The sequence below is a fragment of the Cryptomeria japonica genome, chromosome 11 (genome assembly GCF_030272615.1).
Source record: "Cryptomeria japonica chromosome 11, Sugi_1.0, whole genome shotgun sequence".
Lineage (NCBI taxonomy): Eukaryota > Viridiplantae > Streptophyta > Pinopsida > Cupressales > Cupressaceae > Cryptomeria > Cryptomeria japonica.
The window spans coordinates 63,758,008-63,776,023 of record NC_081415.1 but is presented as its reverse complement, the minus strand read 5'-3'; the positions used below and the strand labels follow the sequence as shown (position 1 = coordinate 63,776,023).

Genomic DNA, 18,016 nt, shown 5'->3' with positions numbered 1-18,016 from the left:
CAATACCTGAGGACACCCATCCTAAAATTTACTCTAATGAATGGGAGTGGGACTCTTATTCTCCAACTCCTATGCCCTTGACAATGTCTTCATTGAACCTGACGATTTTCCTATGGAAGACAAACATGAAATTCCTTCTCCCATAAAAACATGTCCTAAACCTTGGATAGAATCATTTTGGAATCCTCGCACTGAATCGGACACAAGTAGCTCATATAGTGATACCACTAACATTCATATCTTTAATATCTTGATTCAAACCTTTACCGAAGCCAATGATGACATGCCCCTTGTATACCCACAACTTATCCAATGTGACCAACAAGGACCACTTTAGTTAGATTGCTTTGAAAATGATGAGGCAATTGCAGAATTCCTTGAGCTTAGAGAAGGTATACCACAAGGTGATCACAAGGCTAGATTTTCTATTGATTTAGATTGCATGACATATTTTGGGGAGTCAACTCCATCTTCTAGTCACAAAAATCAAGAGAATAGGTCTCTAGGTGAAAACCGCAAGGCACCCTCTAACCACAAAAAATTAAAAACAAAGGACGTACCTGTGGGTAAAAACCTCTGTGAAGTGCCCAAAAGTAGAAGATTGGACACAACCCCATTAGGTCAGGACAAATCAACATTGTTTATAGAAATGACCGAAGAGATAAATTTGGGTACATTTGACAACCCTAAGGTCATTCATTTTGCTACTTCGTTGTCAGAACAAGAAAGAATAGATTTTGTCAACTTTTTCCTTGAGAAGGAAATCAATTTTGCATGGTCTTACGCAAACATGCCCGACCTCGATCCAGAACTAGTCCTTCATCATCTACCGCTGAAACCAGGTGCCAAGCCCGTCAAACAAAAACTGAGAAAAATGCATCCGCAAGTGGCCCTACTAGTCAAAGCCGAACTCAAGAAATTGTTGATTGTGGGATTTATTAGACCAATTTATTACATAGAGTGGATCTCCAACTTAGTGCCAGTCAACAAAGCAATTGGGGGCATCATAATTGGCACTGATTTTAGAGACTTAAACAAAGCATTCCCTAAAGATGACTTTCCTTTGCCAGATATAGACATTATAGTAGACATGACTGTTGGATATGAGATGTTGTCATTGATGGATGGATTCTTTGGGTATAATTAGATCTAAATAGCTCCCGAAGACAAGCATAAGGCTCCCTTTACATGTGCTTGGGGAACCTACTGTTGGAATGTGATTTCATTTGGCCTCAAAAATGTTGTAGCAACTTATCAACGAGCCATGACAATAATATTTCATGATTTTATGCATACACTAATGGAGGACTATGTAGATGACTTGTTTTGCAAATCAGTTACTAGAGATATTCATCTGGCTATTTTAGGACCAATCTTTGACCAAATGGAGGAATACAAGCTTAGGATCAACCTAAAGAAGTGTGTCTTTGGGATAATAGTTGGAAAATTATTAGGCTACATTATTTCTCAAAGAGGTATTGAAGTCGACCCTGCAAAGGTCAAAGCAATCCTAGACATGCCTTCGCCTACCAATCTTTGTAAACTAAGAAGCCTTCAAGGCAAGTTAAAATCAATCTGATGATTCATAGCTCAGTTAGCAGACAAGTGTCACCCCTTCCAACATCTGTTGCATAAAGGGGTATATTTTAAATGGAATGATCAGTGTCAACATACATTCCAAGCTTTAAAATATTATCTTCTATCACCACCTATTTTAATGCCTCCCATAGATGGAAAACCCTTCATTTTGTATATCTCTACAACAGATACAAAATTAGGAGCTCTTTTGGCCCAAAAAGATGAACAAGGCAAAGAGTGGGCTATTGATTATATTAATCAAGCATTAGTGGGATATGAATTAATCTATTCTACCATTGAGTGATCATTCTTGGCAGTCGTATTTGCAGCTCAAAAGCTCCGATATTATATGCTAAATCATAAGACCTTGTTGGTAGCCAAGATTGATCCATTGAAATATTTTCTTAGCAAAGCAACTCTAACAGGCTGATTAGAAAAATGGGTCATAATTTTAAGCGAGTTTGATATTGAATACACTGAAAGAAAAGCAATAAAAGGACAAGTCATAGCTGATCAACTCATAGATGCACCTATCCAAGATGATCATCCAATGTTGACTAATTTTCCAGATGAATCAGTCTATGCTATCACATCTTCTAATAAATGTCAATTATATTTTGATGGATCCCACACCAAATTTGGCTCAGGGGTAGGTATTTTATTTGTAACCCTTCAAGGTGATGCTATTCCAAAATCCTACATAATAACTTTTGATTGCACCAATAATATTGCAGAATATGAGGCTTTAGTTACTAGACTTAGAATAGCAATTCAGTGGCATATTACACATCTTCAGGTCTATGGAGGTTCTCAGTTAGTCATCTACCAAGTAAATGATGACTATAAAAAAAAAAGATGAAAAGATTCTCCCTTACAAGTACATGGTACAATATTTCAAGACACAATTCACTGTTATCCAATTTAATCAAGTCCCCCGCTTTCATAACAGATCAACAGATGCTATGGTGACTATTGCCTCTATGTTGGATATGCCTTAGAATATGGACAAATGTGAATTTTTGGTAGAGAAGTTGTTGGTCCCATCTTTTGAAATTTTGACATTAGATCTTGTGTGTGTCCTTGTTGGTCCTAACTCCCATGGTACAAAGATATCTATGAATACCTAAAATCCCAAGCCATACCTCCAAACCTTTCTACCAACCAACACCGAGCCTTTATTAGACAAGCTGCCAAATATGTCATCATCGGTGATACCCTCTACCGTCGATCCTTTGATCAAATCCTCCTTGGGTGTCTGGATTCTGATGAAGCACAAACAGATTTACAGGAAGTTCATGATGGTATATGTGGGGGCCATTTCAATGGTCTTAGCCTAGCTAAAAAGTTGGTCCGAGCTGGATATTATTGGTCGACAATGGAAAAAGAGGCCCATGACTTTGCTAAGAAGTGTTACAAATGCCAAATGCATGGAGATTACATTCATGTGCCAACACAAAAAAAATTAGCCTATCATATCTCCATGGCCCTTTTCTCAATGGGGGCTTGATTTCATTGGAAAGATCCACCCGACATCAGGAAATGGGCATAAGTTTATCATAACTGCCACTGAATACTTTACAAAGTGGATAGAGGCTATACCAATGACTTATATCACTGGCACATAGTTTTCTAAATTCATTCTGAATTATATCATATGTCGATATGGAGTCTCTCTTGCAATAGTCACTGACAATGGGCGTCCATTTAAAAATAAAGATGTTCACAAACTCTGTGAGAAGTTTCACATTAACCATCATTTCTCAAGTCCCTATTATCCACAAAGTAATGGCCAAGCTAAGGCATCTAATCAATGATAAATTTAAGTAACCCCCCGTTAATAAAAGATATAAAATCTTGGTGAATTTTTATTTAGTTTGGATAAAAAGAGTATTTTTAATTGACGAATCTTTCATTTTTTAAAAGAAAAATATTAATTTTATTGGCAAATTTTTTTATATCAAAATTTTTGGGTAGAAAATCTTGGTGAATCGTATAAAAAAATACAAGTTAACATTAATTACCATTGAAAATAATTTTATTTAAAAAAAAAAATCTTATTAAAAAGTTGAGGTCTAAGGCAGAAATTATTAATGATTTTAAAGGGAAGGCACTACTTTATTTAGTTACTACCATTAATTTAAATTAAATTAATAGCCCTCTTTGTATTTTGTTAGATAAAATGTACTTAAAATTTGTAATACGCATTGTTTTCATACCATTGATTTCCATTGAGGTTAGCAATTGCAAAGCAACTCAACCCCCATAAGCATTACAACTTGTAGCGACAATTTACCTCATGGAATGCAATGATAGTCATTAGATTATATTTTGAATCAATGATGGCAACTAAAGATTGCTGATAAAATGTTAAAGTAACTAATAATTATGATGTATTATTGGCAAATTAATTTAATTTTTTATAATAAATTATAAAATTTTGGTGAATCTGGTCCAATCATGTATCAAATATTTTGGCGAATATTTGAGTTCAAAAATTTAATAAAATAAACTCTCTAGTGATTTGAATATGACTAAAATAAAAATTTATGAAAATGTGGTGATTTAGGTCACCTTAAAGCTTGAATTATTAGCCAAATTTTGATTTCCAAAGTTTAAAAAATAGCCAATTGGTGAATATTAGCCACCAAAAAAATCACTGTATCCAATAAACCATTATCAAGATACGCAGAAAGGTTGTGAATGACGTTGGTCGAGATTGGCATGTGTAGTTAAATCCAGCTTAATGGGCCTATCATATTTTTATCTGCACCCCTACTGGTGCAACACTTTACTCTCTAGTGTATAGTGTGAAAGCTAACTTACCTTTGGAGGTTGAGATTCCATCCCTGCGAGTCTCCCTATAGCACTTGATAGATGATGAAGCATACATAGTTTCTAGGTTGCATCAACTTGAGATGCTAGATGAAAGGAGTTAGATAACTTTGACACATTTGCAAGAATATCAAAAGCATCTTCATCACACCTATAACAATAAAATCAAAGGGCGATGACACTTTGAAGTGGGAGACTTGGTCCTAAAAACCAACCCTAAGAATTCACAATCTAGTGAGATCATCAAAGGCAAATTTGAACCCAATTGGGTTGGCCCTTTCATCATAACTACAACATATGGATCAAGTGCTTATCAGCTTGCAACCCTGGAGGGAGAACCACTATCAAATCCTGTGAATAGCATGCATCTCTAGAAGTATTATACATAGGTTTCTTTTAGCAAATTTTCAATATGATCCTTAAAAAATGAAAAAAAAAAAAGTGAAAAAGAAAAAATATCACCTTGGTGAAAACCTGACAAACAGGCGCCTTTTGTAAAAGCAAAAAAAGTGAAAAATATTTTTAAAAAAAATAGTTAAGAAAAATCATTCACGCTCTAGTGAAAACCTGGCAAACAGGCGCTTTAGGCAAGTACCGTGGTGAAACCCTAGCAAATAGATGTCACATGTAGAAAGTTCATCGCTCTGCTATCTATCATGATTCCCTATGTACATAACATAGAGTTTTGTCATGCCCATCTATTTTGATTTGACCCAATGTCATTCTCTAGGCTCGTGATTGGTCAGCACCAATGTTTTTCTCAGTCGATTGCCAATCCTTGTACATATGTTTATGTCCTAGTCATTGTACATATTTTGGACCTTAATTGGGGACAAATCCCTTGTCATGATCAATTGACAAAGTTATCATAGTGAATAGCTCGGAGGCTACAACATGTGCATAACTTATAGAGTCCTTTAAAAATCCCTGAAAATCAAATAAAGTCCTAAAAAAATCCCTAAAAATCAAATAAAGTCCTTACAAAATCAATTAAAAAATAGTTATAAAACATCCTAAAAAAAAAATCTACAAAAAATAGTAAAATGTCCTGAAAAAAAAAACATCAAAAAAAAAATTGCAAAATTGTCCTGAAATAACATAAAAAAAATAAAATCATAAAATAACCTGGAAAAAGCACAAAAACAATCAAAAAAGTTCAAAACCCTAAAACTTGGAAAACATAAAAAATCCAAAAAAAATGTTTGCTTTTTCATTCTGCCAATAAACCGTCCCCTTTGTACATAGACAGACATTTGAGTGGATGTCAGACAAAAACATATTAAACATTGTGCTTAAACAAATCATGTATCAAAAGATGAACTATTCAACCCAGCAAGCTTTCAAACTGATTAAAGTTGTCCTATCCATCAAAATGATATCAGCATTATTGGTCCTTTTGTCAATATTATCATGGGTCTTATGCATGGTGTGGTATACTCAAAACCAGATTGTGTCCTATTTTAGACGAGGTATTGCATTTGTTGAAACCAGACAGTATGATTATCATTTGTACACTACATTCTCACTTTTGGCACTGAAGATTAGGATGTTTGTTTGACTTGTTTGAACTTGTGAATATTATATTTCTTTGATTTATCTTTGATCGTGTTCCTATGCTAATCGATGATGTCACAGAGGAATTTAGTGTGGTTGAGATGGTTCATGATCATTTTATTTTTTATTTTTTTTATTTTTTCTTTTTTTTCTGTTTATGGAGTATTTCATAAATTTATGGGGCATGTATGTCTTGGGTGTTTGTGATAAGTACATTGTCTTTGTCAATGCCACACATACATCGACCCTTGAGACAAGTAATGTCTTAGGTTGTTTTTGACTCATTCCTTGTTTGTAATGTGTCTGTTTTACGCAAAGGAATTACATTATTGTTCTGGCCTTTATTGCCTTGGTGCACCGCATCTGTTCTGCCATATCAAATAAAGGTTCTCACCTACCATTAGCATTTATGAAAGCAAGATTTAATCACACTAATTATTCTTGACTTCTCACTTGTGTTTCTTCCTGTTAACATTTCTTCTCTCCCATCAATCCTTCTATTTGTTCATCAAATCAATCATTATCATTCTCTCTATTCTATCTGATCAATCGAGAATTTCTTCATTTGGTATCGATCACCCCTTTTTCTACAATCCATTAACATTCTTCCCTTCTTATTAACATTTTTCTCTTTCATCATATTTTTCTCTTTCATGTAACATTCTTCTCTTCTTTTGAGAGATCATTAATTTCTTTCATGCATAAACAATCTCTCCAGGGGGTATCCAACCTCCATCTCTTGATCTACTGGGGCATGATCTTTTTAATTATTCTTTGAATCAACGCTCATAAATCACATTGTATCAAAGAGGGGCAAAATGTAGGCACTCATAATTGGTCATCACTCCTATGTCGCTAACCTAATTTTTAACATGTCTTTTATGTCACATTTGATCTTCAGCATATGTTGACATTGTGTCATTCCTCTAATTTTAGTTCATTTCGAATCCAACCCTAATTAGTCTTCTTCATTTGTATTTGGTCCTAAATCATTGTGATTGGCATTTTATCATTTTCAAATCATTCAAATTGGTCTCATCTTGATAATTAGACTCAATTCCCTCTTTGTTGATAATTAGTTGATCATTAATTATCAATGTCTTTATCAATCAATTTCAAACGGTCCTTTGTGATGCTCCATCTGCCTTTCCTGACACTTTATTAATCAATCTTATCAGTCTCTTATCAAAATCATTATCAATCTTTCGTCTTTTTTGATAATTAAATAAATTCAATTTATTTGATTAACTAATTCCTAAATATGAATAGTAACTTAATAAATTTATCATATTTATATTCTCATATGCAGATAATAAAATTTTATTTATTTAATTATCCCATATTTATCTTTTCAACCTGCTAATTTGGAAAAATATGAGGATAATCAATTTTGTTTATTTATTAAATCCCCATATTATCTTCCTCGATTTGATTTTGGTTTTCTTTCCAAATTTCTTTCTCTTTTTCTCTATCTCCTAATGGAGACTTTGTTGTGTATCTGATCATAGCCGCTTATTCTTCCTATCTTCAAATTAATCTCATCCGTCAATTCAAAATCATCTTTCCTATAAATTGAGCTCTCATTTCTCATTTTTGACAACCATGCTTCAAGTACCCTTATTCTGTTGATTTCACTCGTTGCATTCCTGCTTTTCAATTGCACTTGTCTTTTAGGTGAGATTCACAAAAATCTCATTTGACGTTGAAAGAAGGACAATGGAGGTCTATGGAGAAAATCATCAACATATGTTATATTTTTCTCTTTTAATTCTTATTTTCCATTCCTTTATTGAATGTGATAGGATTTTATTTCATAGCAATTTAGGGTTTGTGGTTTCCTAATGATTATTGCTTTGATGTTTTCCAATTTGCTACCTACAATTATTAGTCAACTTGTCATTATTGTTCATTTGACTGAACAAGGTGTCCACAATTGATCATTCTCGAGCTTTGGTCTTTAGTCTAGATTGGTGCATGCACAATTGATCGATAAGATGATATTGACCAAGTTTGAATTTTGTTAAAGTTGATGCTAGATACCCTTGACCAACAAGAAGAATCCAAGTGGAAAAAACACTTTACATTTTCGCGATTGAGTCTATTTTAACTCTACAATCTCCATCATGACTTAAGATGCCAATAATGGGAAATGGTTGAGCAACGAGAAATGGTAACATCCTAGATTAATTCTCAGTACAATATAATTCCTTGATAACCCATTAGATATTAAAACCCTCAATTTGAAATAGGTCTAAAAATGGTAACTTCCAACTTCCATGCATGTGGAATAAACTTAGTTGACTAAAATGCCAACTTACAATGCATATGCATGTAATGAATTTATTGATTCTATCTTGATAAAAAAAAAATTATGAAGAAATAGTTAGGATTATACATCATAATAGAGAATGTGTCCCATACCAATTTTCAGAACCCTCTAAAGATATTTATAATATTATCAATCCAAATAGGAAGTAAATAAAGACGACTTTCATGAATCGGAGAGCATAAGCACAATATAAATATGATATGTATACAAGAAAGGACAAATCTATAGACACAAAAGTGATTTAAAGGTGTAAAATCGTAACCAAATATATATGAATGTCATACACAAAAATTGAGATAGTATTTAGATATATGAAAAGAATTCCCAAACTAAAAATAAAATAATTCAAAAAATACTCAATAAAGTGTTTCATCATATTTCTTAAAATGATATTAATTTATCTTACCCACAAAATTTATCAATTAATTAATCCAAATCAATTTATACTTATACATGTATATTATTTAAATTAACACAAATTAATTTTATCAAACAAAGTATTATTTTTATAAAATATACAATCCATGTCACATTTAAATGTAATTTTACATTTCTATAAAGCTAAACTATCATTTTAGAATTAAATAAATTTCACAAATCTTTTTTTCCATAAATAAATTCTAGATTGTTGTCTATAAAATAATAGTACAAAAATTAAATAAATTTAACAATCTTTAAACTTAACAAACATAATAAAAATCATTTTCACATATTTTTAAAAAGTTTTTTAACATATTCTATAAGACTAATAATTCAAAATTTCCTTGTATCTATTTAAAAAATCTATCTCGTTAAAAAATTTAACATTAATATAATTTAAATAAAAAAGATTTTAATAAGTATATCTTGTAATAGTTACGCGTGGATTTATGGATTTGATTTTTTTTCCAATATTCGCCACCTTCCTTTAAAGTCTCCAACCATTCATTCCTCCCACAACATTCGAACAACTCTAGTCTTTTCATCTGCTCTAATCCTTCCACTTGCTTCACTTTTGGACAGTCAAATAAATAGAATTTTTGAAGGCATGCCATCGCTCCCTCCTCTAATTCGGGGAATTGTTCTAATGAAGAGAAACTAAAAATAGACAGAATTCGAAGCTGTTAAAACCCCCCTGACTTTCCAAACGCCTTTGGCAATTCTCTGCACCTCTCATTCCCACTTAGCAACAATTCCACCAGATTGGGCATTCTCTCCAACTCCGGATAATCACTACACTCACATCCGATTAATTTTAATTGCTTCAGATTTGCAAACTCGCATATCCAACTTGGCACTACAAACGACAATAGTTGAAGACTATCCAGATGTTTCATTGCTCTCATTTTCCCTGGAAGCTCCCTAAACTCCATTGTAGTGTTCCAGATTGCTAGATAACGCATCTTCACCAGCTGGGCAAGGATCCCTTCTTCTCTCCTCTTCAACTCCATGTCATTGTAAACAGTTAAGCTTAGTTCCTGAAGCTGAGTCATATTGACCAAATTATCTAACCTCGTGAATTTGTCCTCTTCTCTGGCGCATGCGTACATATATGAGTCTAGTGTTCTCAAATTTGTTATTCTTGGCATCCTATCAATGCAATTGGCTTTTAAATGCTGAAGACATCTAAGATCACTTATCCATGCTGGTAATGACTTACAATCAATAGGTAAAGCAAGAAACAAGAGGCGTTTTAGGTGTCTCACACACTCCGGCACCTCCTTTATCTGTGTATTCGTCAAATTCAATAATCTGAGAACAATCATCTTTCCAAGAGAAGCAGGCAAAGTAGAGATCTCTGTGTAGCTCAAATCCAAAACGCCCAGTCCTCTCATAGTGGTAAACAGGTTTTCTGGAATACTTGTAATACTGTAATTATGATACAGCGAGAGTGTACGGAGATAAACAGGACGACTCTCTGAGATGGCATTGAAAATATGCAGACCTTTCTTGGCCAGTAGAATCCGACACCAGCCCATGGAATTACTTGTATGTGAATACACTTCTTCAACAGAAAAAACACATTTATCTTCTCTTGATATGTGTATTGCCAAATCGTGCAACAAATCATGAATTTTACAGTGTTTGATTAAATAACATAATCTGCCCCATATACTTGGAGCATACACAGCTGTGCAAGTTGATGGAAATATTGATAGATCAGTCACAATTGGAGCACCAATTCCAAATAATGAAGAAGAACAAGAACATGTTGATCACCCAAATCAAGGAGGACCAAGCACTCCACCAAGAAATTTTGTGCAAGGTCAATCATCAAAACATGCAGAGCATCCCACTCCAAAAGATGATAATGAGACAACTCCTACACTTGCTAAATCACAAGGTAAGAAAATGAGAGGCTTGAAAGAGATATATGAACAAGGTGAAGAATGCTTGGATTTTAGTTCAAATTTTGCTTTATTCTCTTGTGATCCTATGTGTTTTGAAGAAGCAGTTAAGGAGGAACATTGGATCAAGTCCATGGATGAAGAAATTGATTCTGTTGAAAGAAATCATACATGGGAGCTCATGGATCTACCAGAAGGTAAAGATTGCATTGGTGTCAAATGGGTTTATAAAACCAAATTTAATGCAGAAAGTGAAATTGATAAACATAAGGCTAGATTAGTAGCAAAAGGTTATGCACAACAACATGGAATTGATTAGACTGAAACATTTGCACCAATTGCTAGCCTTGATACAATTAGATTGGTTTTAGCAATAGCTGCTCAAAATAATTGGAACGTTTTTCAAATGGATGTTAAATATGCATTTTTGAATGGTTTTCTAGAAGAAGAAGTGTATGTGAAACAACCACCAGGTTATGAAGTTCATGGACATGAAGACAAGGTCTATAGATTGAAGAAGGCGCTCTATGGTCTCAAACAAGCACCTAGAGCATGGTATAGTAGGATTGATTCATACATGATTAGCTATGGTTTCAGCAGAAGCCGTAATGAGCCCACTCTATACACAAAGATTAACAAAGAAGGTCAGATTTTGATTGTGTGCTTATATGTAGATGATTTAATTTTCAATGAAAATTTGTCTGTAGACATTTTTAAATCAGCAATGATGAAGAAATTTGAAATCATAGATTTGGGGTTGCTGAGATATTCTTAGGTATTGAAGTTGTTCAATCAGATAAAAGAATTCTTATCTATCAATCTAAGTATGCCAAGGATGTATTGAAGAAGTTTAATATGTTGAATTCTAAATCAGCACCAACCCCAGTTGCAACAAGAACAAAATTAAGTATAGAGGACAAGGGGTCAAATGTTGATCCAACTTTGTTTAAGAGGCTTGTTGGAAGTCTCATGTATCTCACAACTACAAGGCTAGATATCATGTATGGTGTTAGTTTAATCTCAAGATTCATGGAGTCACCAAAAGACTCACATTGGCAAGTTGAAAAGAGGATATTGAGATATGTTGCAGGAACCAACGGATATGGAATTTTATATTCCACCACTAATGAGTTTGATTTGATTGGTTATATTGACAGTGATTTTGCAGGTGATATTGATGATAGGAAGAGTACTTCTGGATATATCTTTCATTCTGGTACAGGTGCAATCTCATGGGCATCAAAGAAGTAGCCTATAGTCACCCTTTCATCAGTTGAAGCTGAATATGTAGCAGCAACATCAGCGGCGTGTCAAGCAATGTGGATAAGGAGAATATTGAAGGATCTATTACAAGCACAAGAGGAACCTACACCAGTGTTCTATGACAACAAATCAACAATTGCATTATCAAAGAACCACATTTTTCACCAGAGGAGCAAGCACATTGATACGAGATATCTTTTCATCAGAGAATTGGTCAACAATGGAGAAATCTATCTTGAATTCTACAGATTAGAAGTTCAGTTAGCTGATATTTTTACTAAAGCACTACCTAGAGAAAGCTTTGAATATCTACGAAAAAATTTGGGAATGAGTGAAGCTAAAATTGTTAATAGAAGAAATTAAAGAGAAATATTGGAAGGAATAATTTCTCTTGATCTCTAAGATCGTTCTCCTCCATGCAAGCAATCAAATCCTCCATGAAAACTTTCAGATCCTCATGCAAACAATCAAATATTTCTGATGCTTTGGTCAATTTCTGGGAACATGCAGTTCCACCATTAAACTTCACACCGTCATCATGAACATGCAATTTCTCATGCCTCCTCCATACTCACATGAAATAGTTTGTTTTTAGTGCATATAATAAAACAAGTGGTCAATCCACGCATGCATAGTTTAGTAGATAGTTAGCTTTAGTTAGCACCGATCCACCGTAAAAACTAGTATGTTAAACAGTTGGTTTTACATGTCATATCTCCTAGTCGGTGGTGTCAAGACTCCTATTAATAAAGACTATGTAATCTGTTTCAGTGTATCAATAAAAAATAGTATTTCGTTTCTGCTGTAGCAGAATATTTCTGTGTTTTATTTCTTTCCTCTGTTTTCATCCTCTCCTGCCAGGATGAATCCTTCCGCTATCCACAGATTTATTATATACTCTGCTGCTATCTCATCATCCCTGGGAAAGAAGGATAGATATGCAAAACACGTTTTAAGGTGTGGAGGAAAAGAGTCATAACTCAGTTTTAGTATCTCCATGACTTTCCAAACGCCTTTGGCAATTCTCTACACCTCTCATCCTCACTTAGCAAAAATTCCACCAGATTGGGCATTCTCTCTAGCTCCGGATAATCGCTACATTTACATCCGACTAATTTTAATTGCTTCAGATTTGCAAACTCGCATATCCAACTTGGTACTACAAACAACCATAGTTGAAGACTTTCCAGATGTTTCATTGCTCTCATTTTCCCAGGAAGCTCCCTAAGCTCCATTGTAGCGTTCCAGATTTCTAGATAACGCATCTTCACCAGCTGGGCAAGGATCCCTTCTTCTATCATCTTCAACTCCATGTCATTGTAAACAGTTAAGCTTAGTTCCTGAAGCTGAGTCATATTGACCAAATTATCTAAACTCTTGAATTTGGCCTCTTCTCTGGCGCATGCGTACATATATGAGTCTAGTGTTCTCAAATTTGTTATTCTTGGCCTCCTATCAATGCAGTTGGATTTTAAATGCTGAAGACATCTAAGATCACTTATCCATGCTGGTAATGACTTACAATCAATAGGTAAAGCAAGAAATAAGAGGCGTTTTAGGTGTCTCACACACTCCGGCACCTCTTTATCTGTGTATTCGTCAAATTCAATAATCTGAGAACAATCATCTTTCCAAGAGAAGCAGGCAAAGTAGAGATCTCTGTGTAGCTCAAATCCAAAACGCACAGTCCTCTCATTGTGGTAAACAGGTTTTCTGGAATACTTGTAATCCTGTAATTATGATATAGCGAGAGTGTACAGAGATAAACAGGACGGCTCTCTGAGATGGCATTGAAAATATTCAGACCTTTCTTAGCCAGTAGAATCCGACACCAGCCCATGGAATTACTTGTATGTGAAGACACTTCTTCAACAGAAAAACCACATTTATCTTCTCTTGATATGTGTATTGCCAAATCGTGCAACAAATCATGAATTTTACAGCGTTTGGTTAGAACACTATAATCTGCCTCATATACTTGAAGCATACACAGCTGTGCAAGTTGATCTAACCAATGCCAGGCCATTTCCCACTGCTCCTCTCCTGCCGGGATGAATCCTTCCGCTATCCACAGATTCATCAAATACTCTGCTTTTATCTCCTCATCCTCAGGAAAGAAGGATAGATATGCAAAACACGATTTAAGGTGTGCAGGCAAAGAGTCATAACTCAGTTTCATTATCTCCATGAAAGGGTCATGCTCTCCAATGGGATTAACTACTCTTTCCAGCTGACTGCACTTCAACCCCCAATTTTTTAGTGTAGTTCTGGCCAAAGATGCTGCTATCGTTTTGATAGCAAGAGGTAAATTCCCAAATTGGTCTACAATCTTCTGACCCTCCTCTTCCATGTGTTGTGGCTCTCTATTTCCCACTTTATCCGGAAATGCGTAGATACAAAACAGCCTCCAACTTTCTTCATCTGACAAATTTTGCATCTCATAGATTCGAGCATTTGAGTTTAAAGCAACCTGCCTATTTCTTGTAGTGACCACAATTTTACAATTTTTATGGGCCGGTAGACCAAGTTTATCAATGGTAGAATTTTCAGTAGACAGCGTCCACAGATCATCTAGCACAATGAGATATCTTTTCCCTTCGAGATGATTTTGAATCAATTCAGCCGCTCTCTCATCAGTTACTTTAGCGTCCACAATTTTATGTTCTAAACCTAGTTTGGAGGCTATATCATGCTGCAAATTCTTGAGAGAGTAAGATTTAGAAATAGAGAGCCAAATGGAATGATCATACTTGGATTTTACAGCTTTTTAGACATTTTGGAGAAGAAATGTCTTCCCCGAGCCGCCCATACCAACGGCGGCTATGACTTGAACTTCTGCATCTTCCAACAAGCCTACCATGTGTTCAACTTTGGAATGTATCCCCACTGGACGTGAATCTCTGGGCAGAAGACTTGATTTCTTCAACATTGCTGATGTACTTGTCGATGCTGCCTCGTCTGCATTGAGACCTTTCTGATGTTTTCCAACTCCCTTAAATGGCTTTCCAATCTCCTGTTGGACAGCCAAGGCAATCTTTGTACAGAGCCTCTCGACATCACTGCCAATTCTAAGGGAGAAGAGAAGTTAAAAGTGTTTCAAATCAATATGGAGTCGGTAAAAAGCAAAAATTAAAAAAATTTATAATGAGTTGAAAGCAAACAACCGAAACAAAATAGGAAAAACAATACAGCTAAAACAACCTATGCCTTACCCATTAGATGTGCTGAATTCGTAGCCAGATTTATCTGCAGAAGACTGGAGGGCTTCTTTCCATTGGTCAATCTTGTCCTTGCCGAATCGCTTCTCATTTAGTTGATGTTTAGCAAATGCATCTGCATAACATCCCTTCTCAAGGCAGCAAAGCTCAAAAGGCTTCACATCAAAAATACAGGAATGAAGAGGGCCTTGGTTTTCAGCATGTCAACCAGCTCATCTAGACACCAAGTGGACTCCGCAAATCCTGGTGACAAGATGGCGATATGCACTTTACAAGAGTAAATTGAATCTTGTATGGCAGAGGGAATCGAATCTCCCAATTGTAATTCTTGCTCATCAAGAAATGTCCAGTGCTTCGTAAAGTGCAATAGCAACCGTTGCTTTCACATCAGGGCCTCTCTGGCTGATGAATGCATCATATATTTTCTTACATACAGTAGGCGTTTCTCTCTCAAAATCACTGAAAGAACTTCTGCCCTGAGATGAGAAAAAATACCCCATGAAATCTAAAGGCCAAAGAAAGATGGAAAATATAACTCAAGACTGATCTGGATTTTGACAAAACTAGGGAAAATTTTAAAGCTTTAAAGCAGGCGTGTCAAGAAAACTGTGTAGAGAGGAAGATATGGTTTTTCTCTGCAAGACTTAGTTTGTTTCAAAGCTCATATGGCATGTGGTCTGTTATGTTGATAACTAATGCTGTTCTAGCATGCAGCTAGATTAATTTAGTTAATAGTTTTTTATTTATTCATGCAAATAAAGCATGTAATTCAGCATGTATTAATCCTTAGGAGTATTTTTAGTTTTGTTTTTTGCATGAGTTTGTTTTTTAGTAAATAAAGCATGTTGTGCATGCACTTATTGTAATCTTAATTTAGGGAGTAGTTTTTTTTTTTAGTTTGAGAGTCTTAGTAGCTTTCTATGCAATGCTAGGAATCTATTTAGAACTACAGTTATTATTTATTCTTCTAGGCTGCAAATTCTTTATATATACAGCCTCTATGTAATTTTTTAATTAAGCTTCAATAAAGAAATTGGTGTGTGCAATTCCAAAAAACAAGGCACTTTATTTTTATTCTGAATTGTGATTTCTTTTTGCAATTTATTCTTTTTACTATTATTGTTTGCTAATCAGCTAGTTTAGAGAGGATAGGCTAGGTTCAAAATTCTACAAGTGGTATCAAAGGAGGTAAACTTGTTTTGGGTTAAAGTTTTATTGTTGGAATTTCGCCAAAGTTAATCATGTCGAATTCTAACCATATGCCCATTCCAGAATTTGATGGGAATGATTATGATTATTGGTGCATTGAGATGCTGACCTTTTTGATTGGAAAATATTTGTGGGAGATTATTGAATCAGGTTATGAAGAGCCAGTTGATTGGAATGCCCTTACAGCCAATTAAAGAACAGCAAGAAAGGAAGTAAGGAAAAAGAATGCTCAAGCTTTGTTTCACATTTAGATAGCTCTTGATAAGAGCTTATTTCCAAGAATATTAGGAGCAACAACTACCAAAAATGCCTGGAAGACTCTACAAGAAGCTTACTAGGGTAGTGATCAAGTTAAAGTGGTCAAGCTTCAGACATTGAAGTGAGAGTTTGAGAATTTGAAGATGCAAGAAGTTGAAAGTATAAGTGATTATTGTGTTAGAGTGAAAGATGTGGTCAATAAAATGGCTACACTTGGGGAAATTGTAAGCAATGAAGTTTTGATTAAAAAGGTGTTGAGATCTTTGACACCTAGATGGAATCATGTAGCAATAATCATAGAAGAAAGCAAGGATTTGACAAAACTATAGTTTGATCAACTGGTTGGATCCCTGATGTCTCATGAAGAAAGATTGAAAGATTCTTTTGAAGGTGTAGAGAAAGCATTTTCCTCTAAATTGCTAATCACAAAAAATGAAGATGCAAGCAGCAGTAGTGCCCAAATCAATCAAGGCCAAGGTAAAGGGCAAAGCCAAAATTCTTCAAGAGGAAGAAGTGGTTCCAGAGGAAGAAGTAGAAGTATGGCCACTTTGAAAGAGAATGCAAATTGAAAGAAGGTAAAAGTGCTAACTATGCTCAAGAAAGTAGTGAGAATCCTCCTGATCACTTATTTTTGTCTTATGAAAAGGGTGAAAATACTAGTAAAGTTGTTTGGTACCTAGATTCTGGATGCTCTAACCATATGACAGGGAATGAGAAGTTGTTCTCAACAAAGGATGGAAGTTTCAAATCCAAGATCCAACTTGGTGATGATAAATCATTGGAGGTTGCTGCCAAAGGAGCTATAGAGGTCCAAACAAAAGAAGGTATAAAGAGTATTCATGATATTTATTATACTCCACAATTGAAGCACAATTTGTTAAGTGTTCAGCAGCTATGTGATAAAAATTATAAAGTAGTCTTTGAGAATAAGACTTGTACTATCTATGATAAGAATAAGGATAATAGGGTGATCACTATTGTTCCTATGACAAGAAATAGGATGTTCCCCTTGAGGTTTGGTGAACATAACAATAGTTTGGCAAATATGGCCTATGAGGATTCAAGTTGGTTATGGCATCTCAGGTATGGGCATTTAAATTTTCACAATTTGAAGTTTCTAACCTTTCATGCATTAGTTTCTGGTTTGCCCAAGGTTGAGGAACACAAGGAAGTTTGTGAAAGTTGTGCTAAAGGAAAGCATGCAAGAGAAAAGTTCCCAAAGGGAAATGCATGGAGGGCTCATCACCCACTTCAGCTTGTTCATTGAGATATATGTGGTTCTATGCAGACTAAGAGTTTGGGTAAGTCATCATATTTCATCAATTTTATTGATTATTACTCACGAAATTACTGGGTATATTTTTTTAAGGCCAAAGATGAAGCCTTGGATACATTCAAGAAGTTTAAAGCCCTTGTGGAAAATGAGAAAGGGTGCAAGATCAAATGTT

General features: G+C 34.8%; 1 protein-coding gene across 1 annotated transcript; it reads right to left on the bottom strand.

Annotated features, from left to right (window-relative positions):
- Positions 1-9,099: 9,099 nt before the first annotated feature.
- LOC131051374 (disease resistance protein RPH8A-like) lies at positions 9,100-15,601 on the bottom strand. Its single transcript, XM_057985862.1, has 7 exons — positions 15,476-15,601; positions 15,096-15,256; positions 14,657-14,951; positions 13,464-14,575; positions 12,989-13,335; positions 9,574-10,403; positions 9,100-9,393 (listed from the first exon to the last, which is right to left on the bottom strand). Exons 1-7 carry the CDS (start codon positions 15,599-15,601, stop codon positions 9,100-9,102), a joined length of 3,165 nt encoding a protein of 1,054 aa, XP_057841845.1.
- Positions 15,602-18,016: the final 2,415 nt, after the last annotated feature.

Excerpts from the sequence above, each read along its gene's own strand:
- LOC131051374 (XM_057985862.1), bottom strand. The coding sequence starts at position 15,601 with ATGGGGTATTTTTTCTCATCTCAGGGCAGAAGTTCTTTCAGTGATTTT. Across the intron at positions 15,257-15,475 it reads GCCCTGATGTGAAAGCAACG|CCTTTTGAGCTTTGCTGCCT; the intron begins GTTGCTATTGCA and ends TTTGATGTGAAG. Across the intron at positions 13,336-13,463 it reads ACGAATACACAGATAAAGAG|GAGGCCAAGAATAACAAATT; the intron begins GTGCCGGAGTGT and ends CTGCATTGATAG.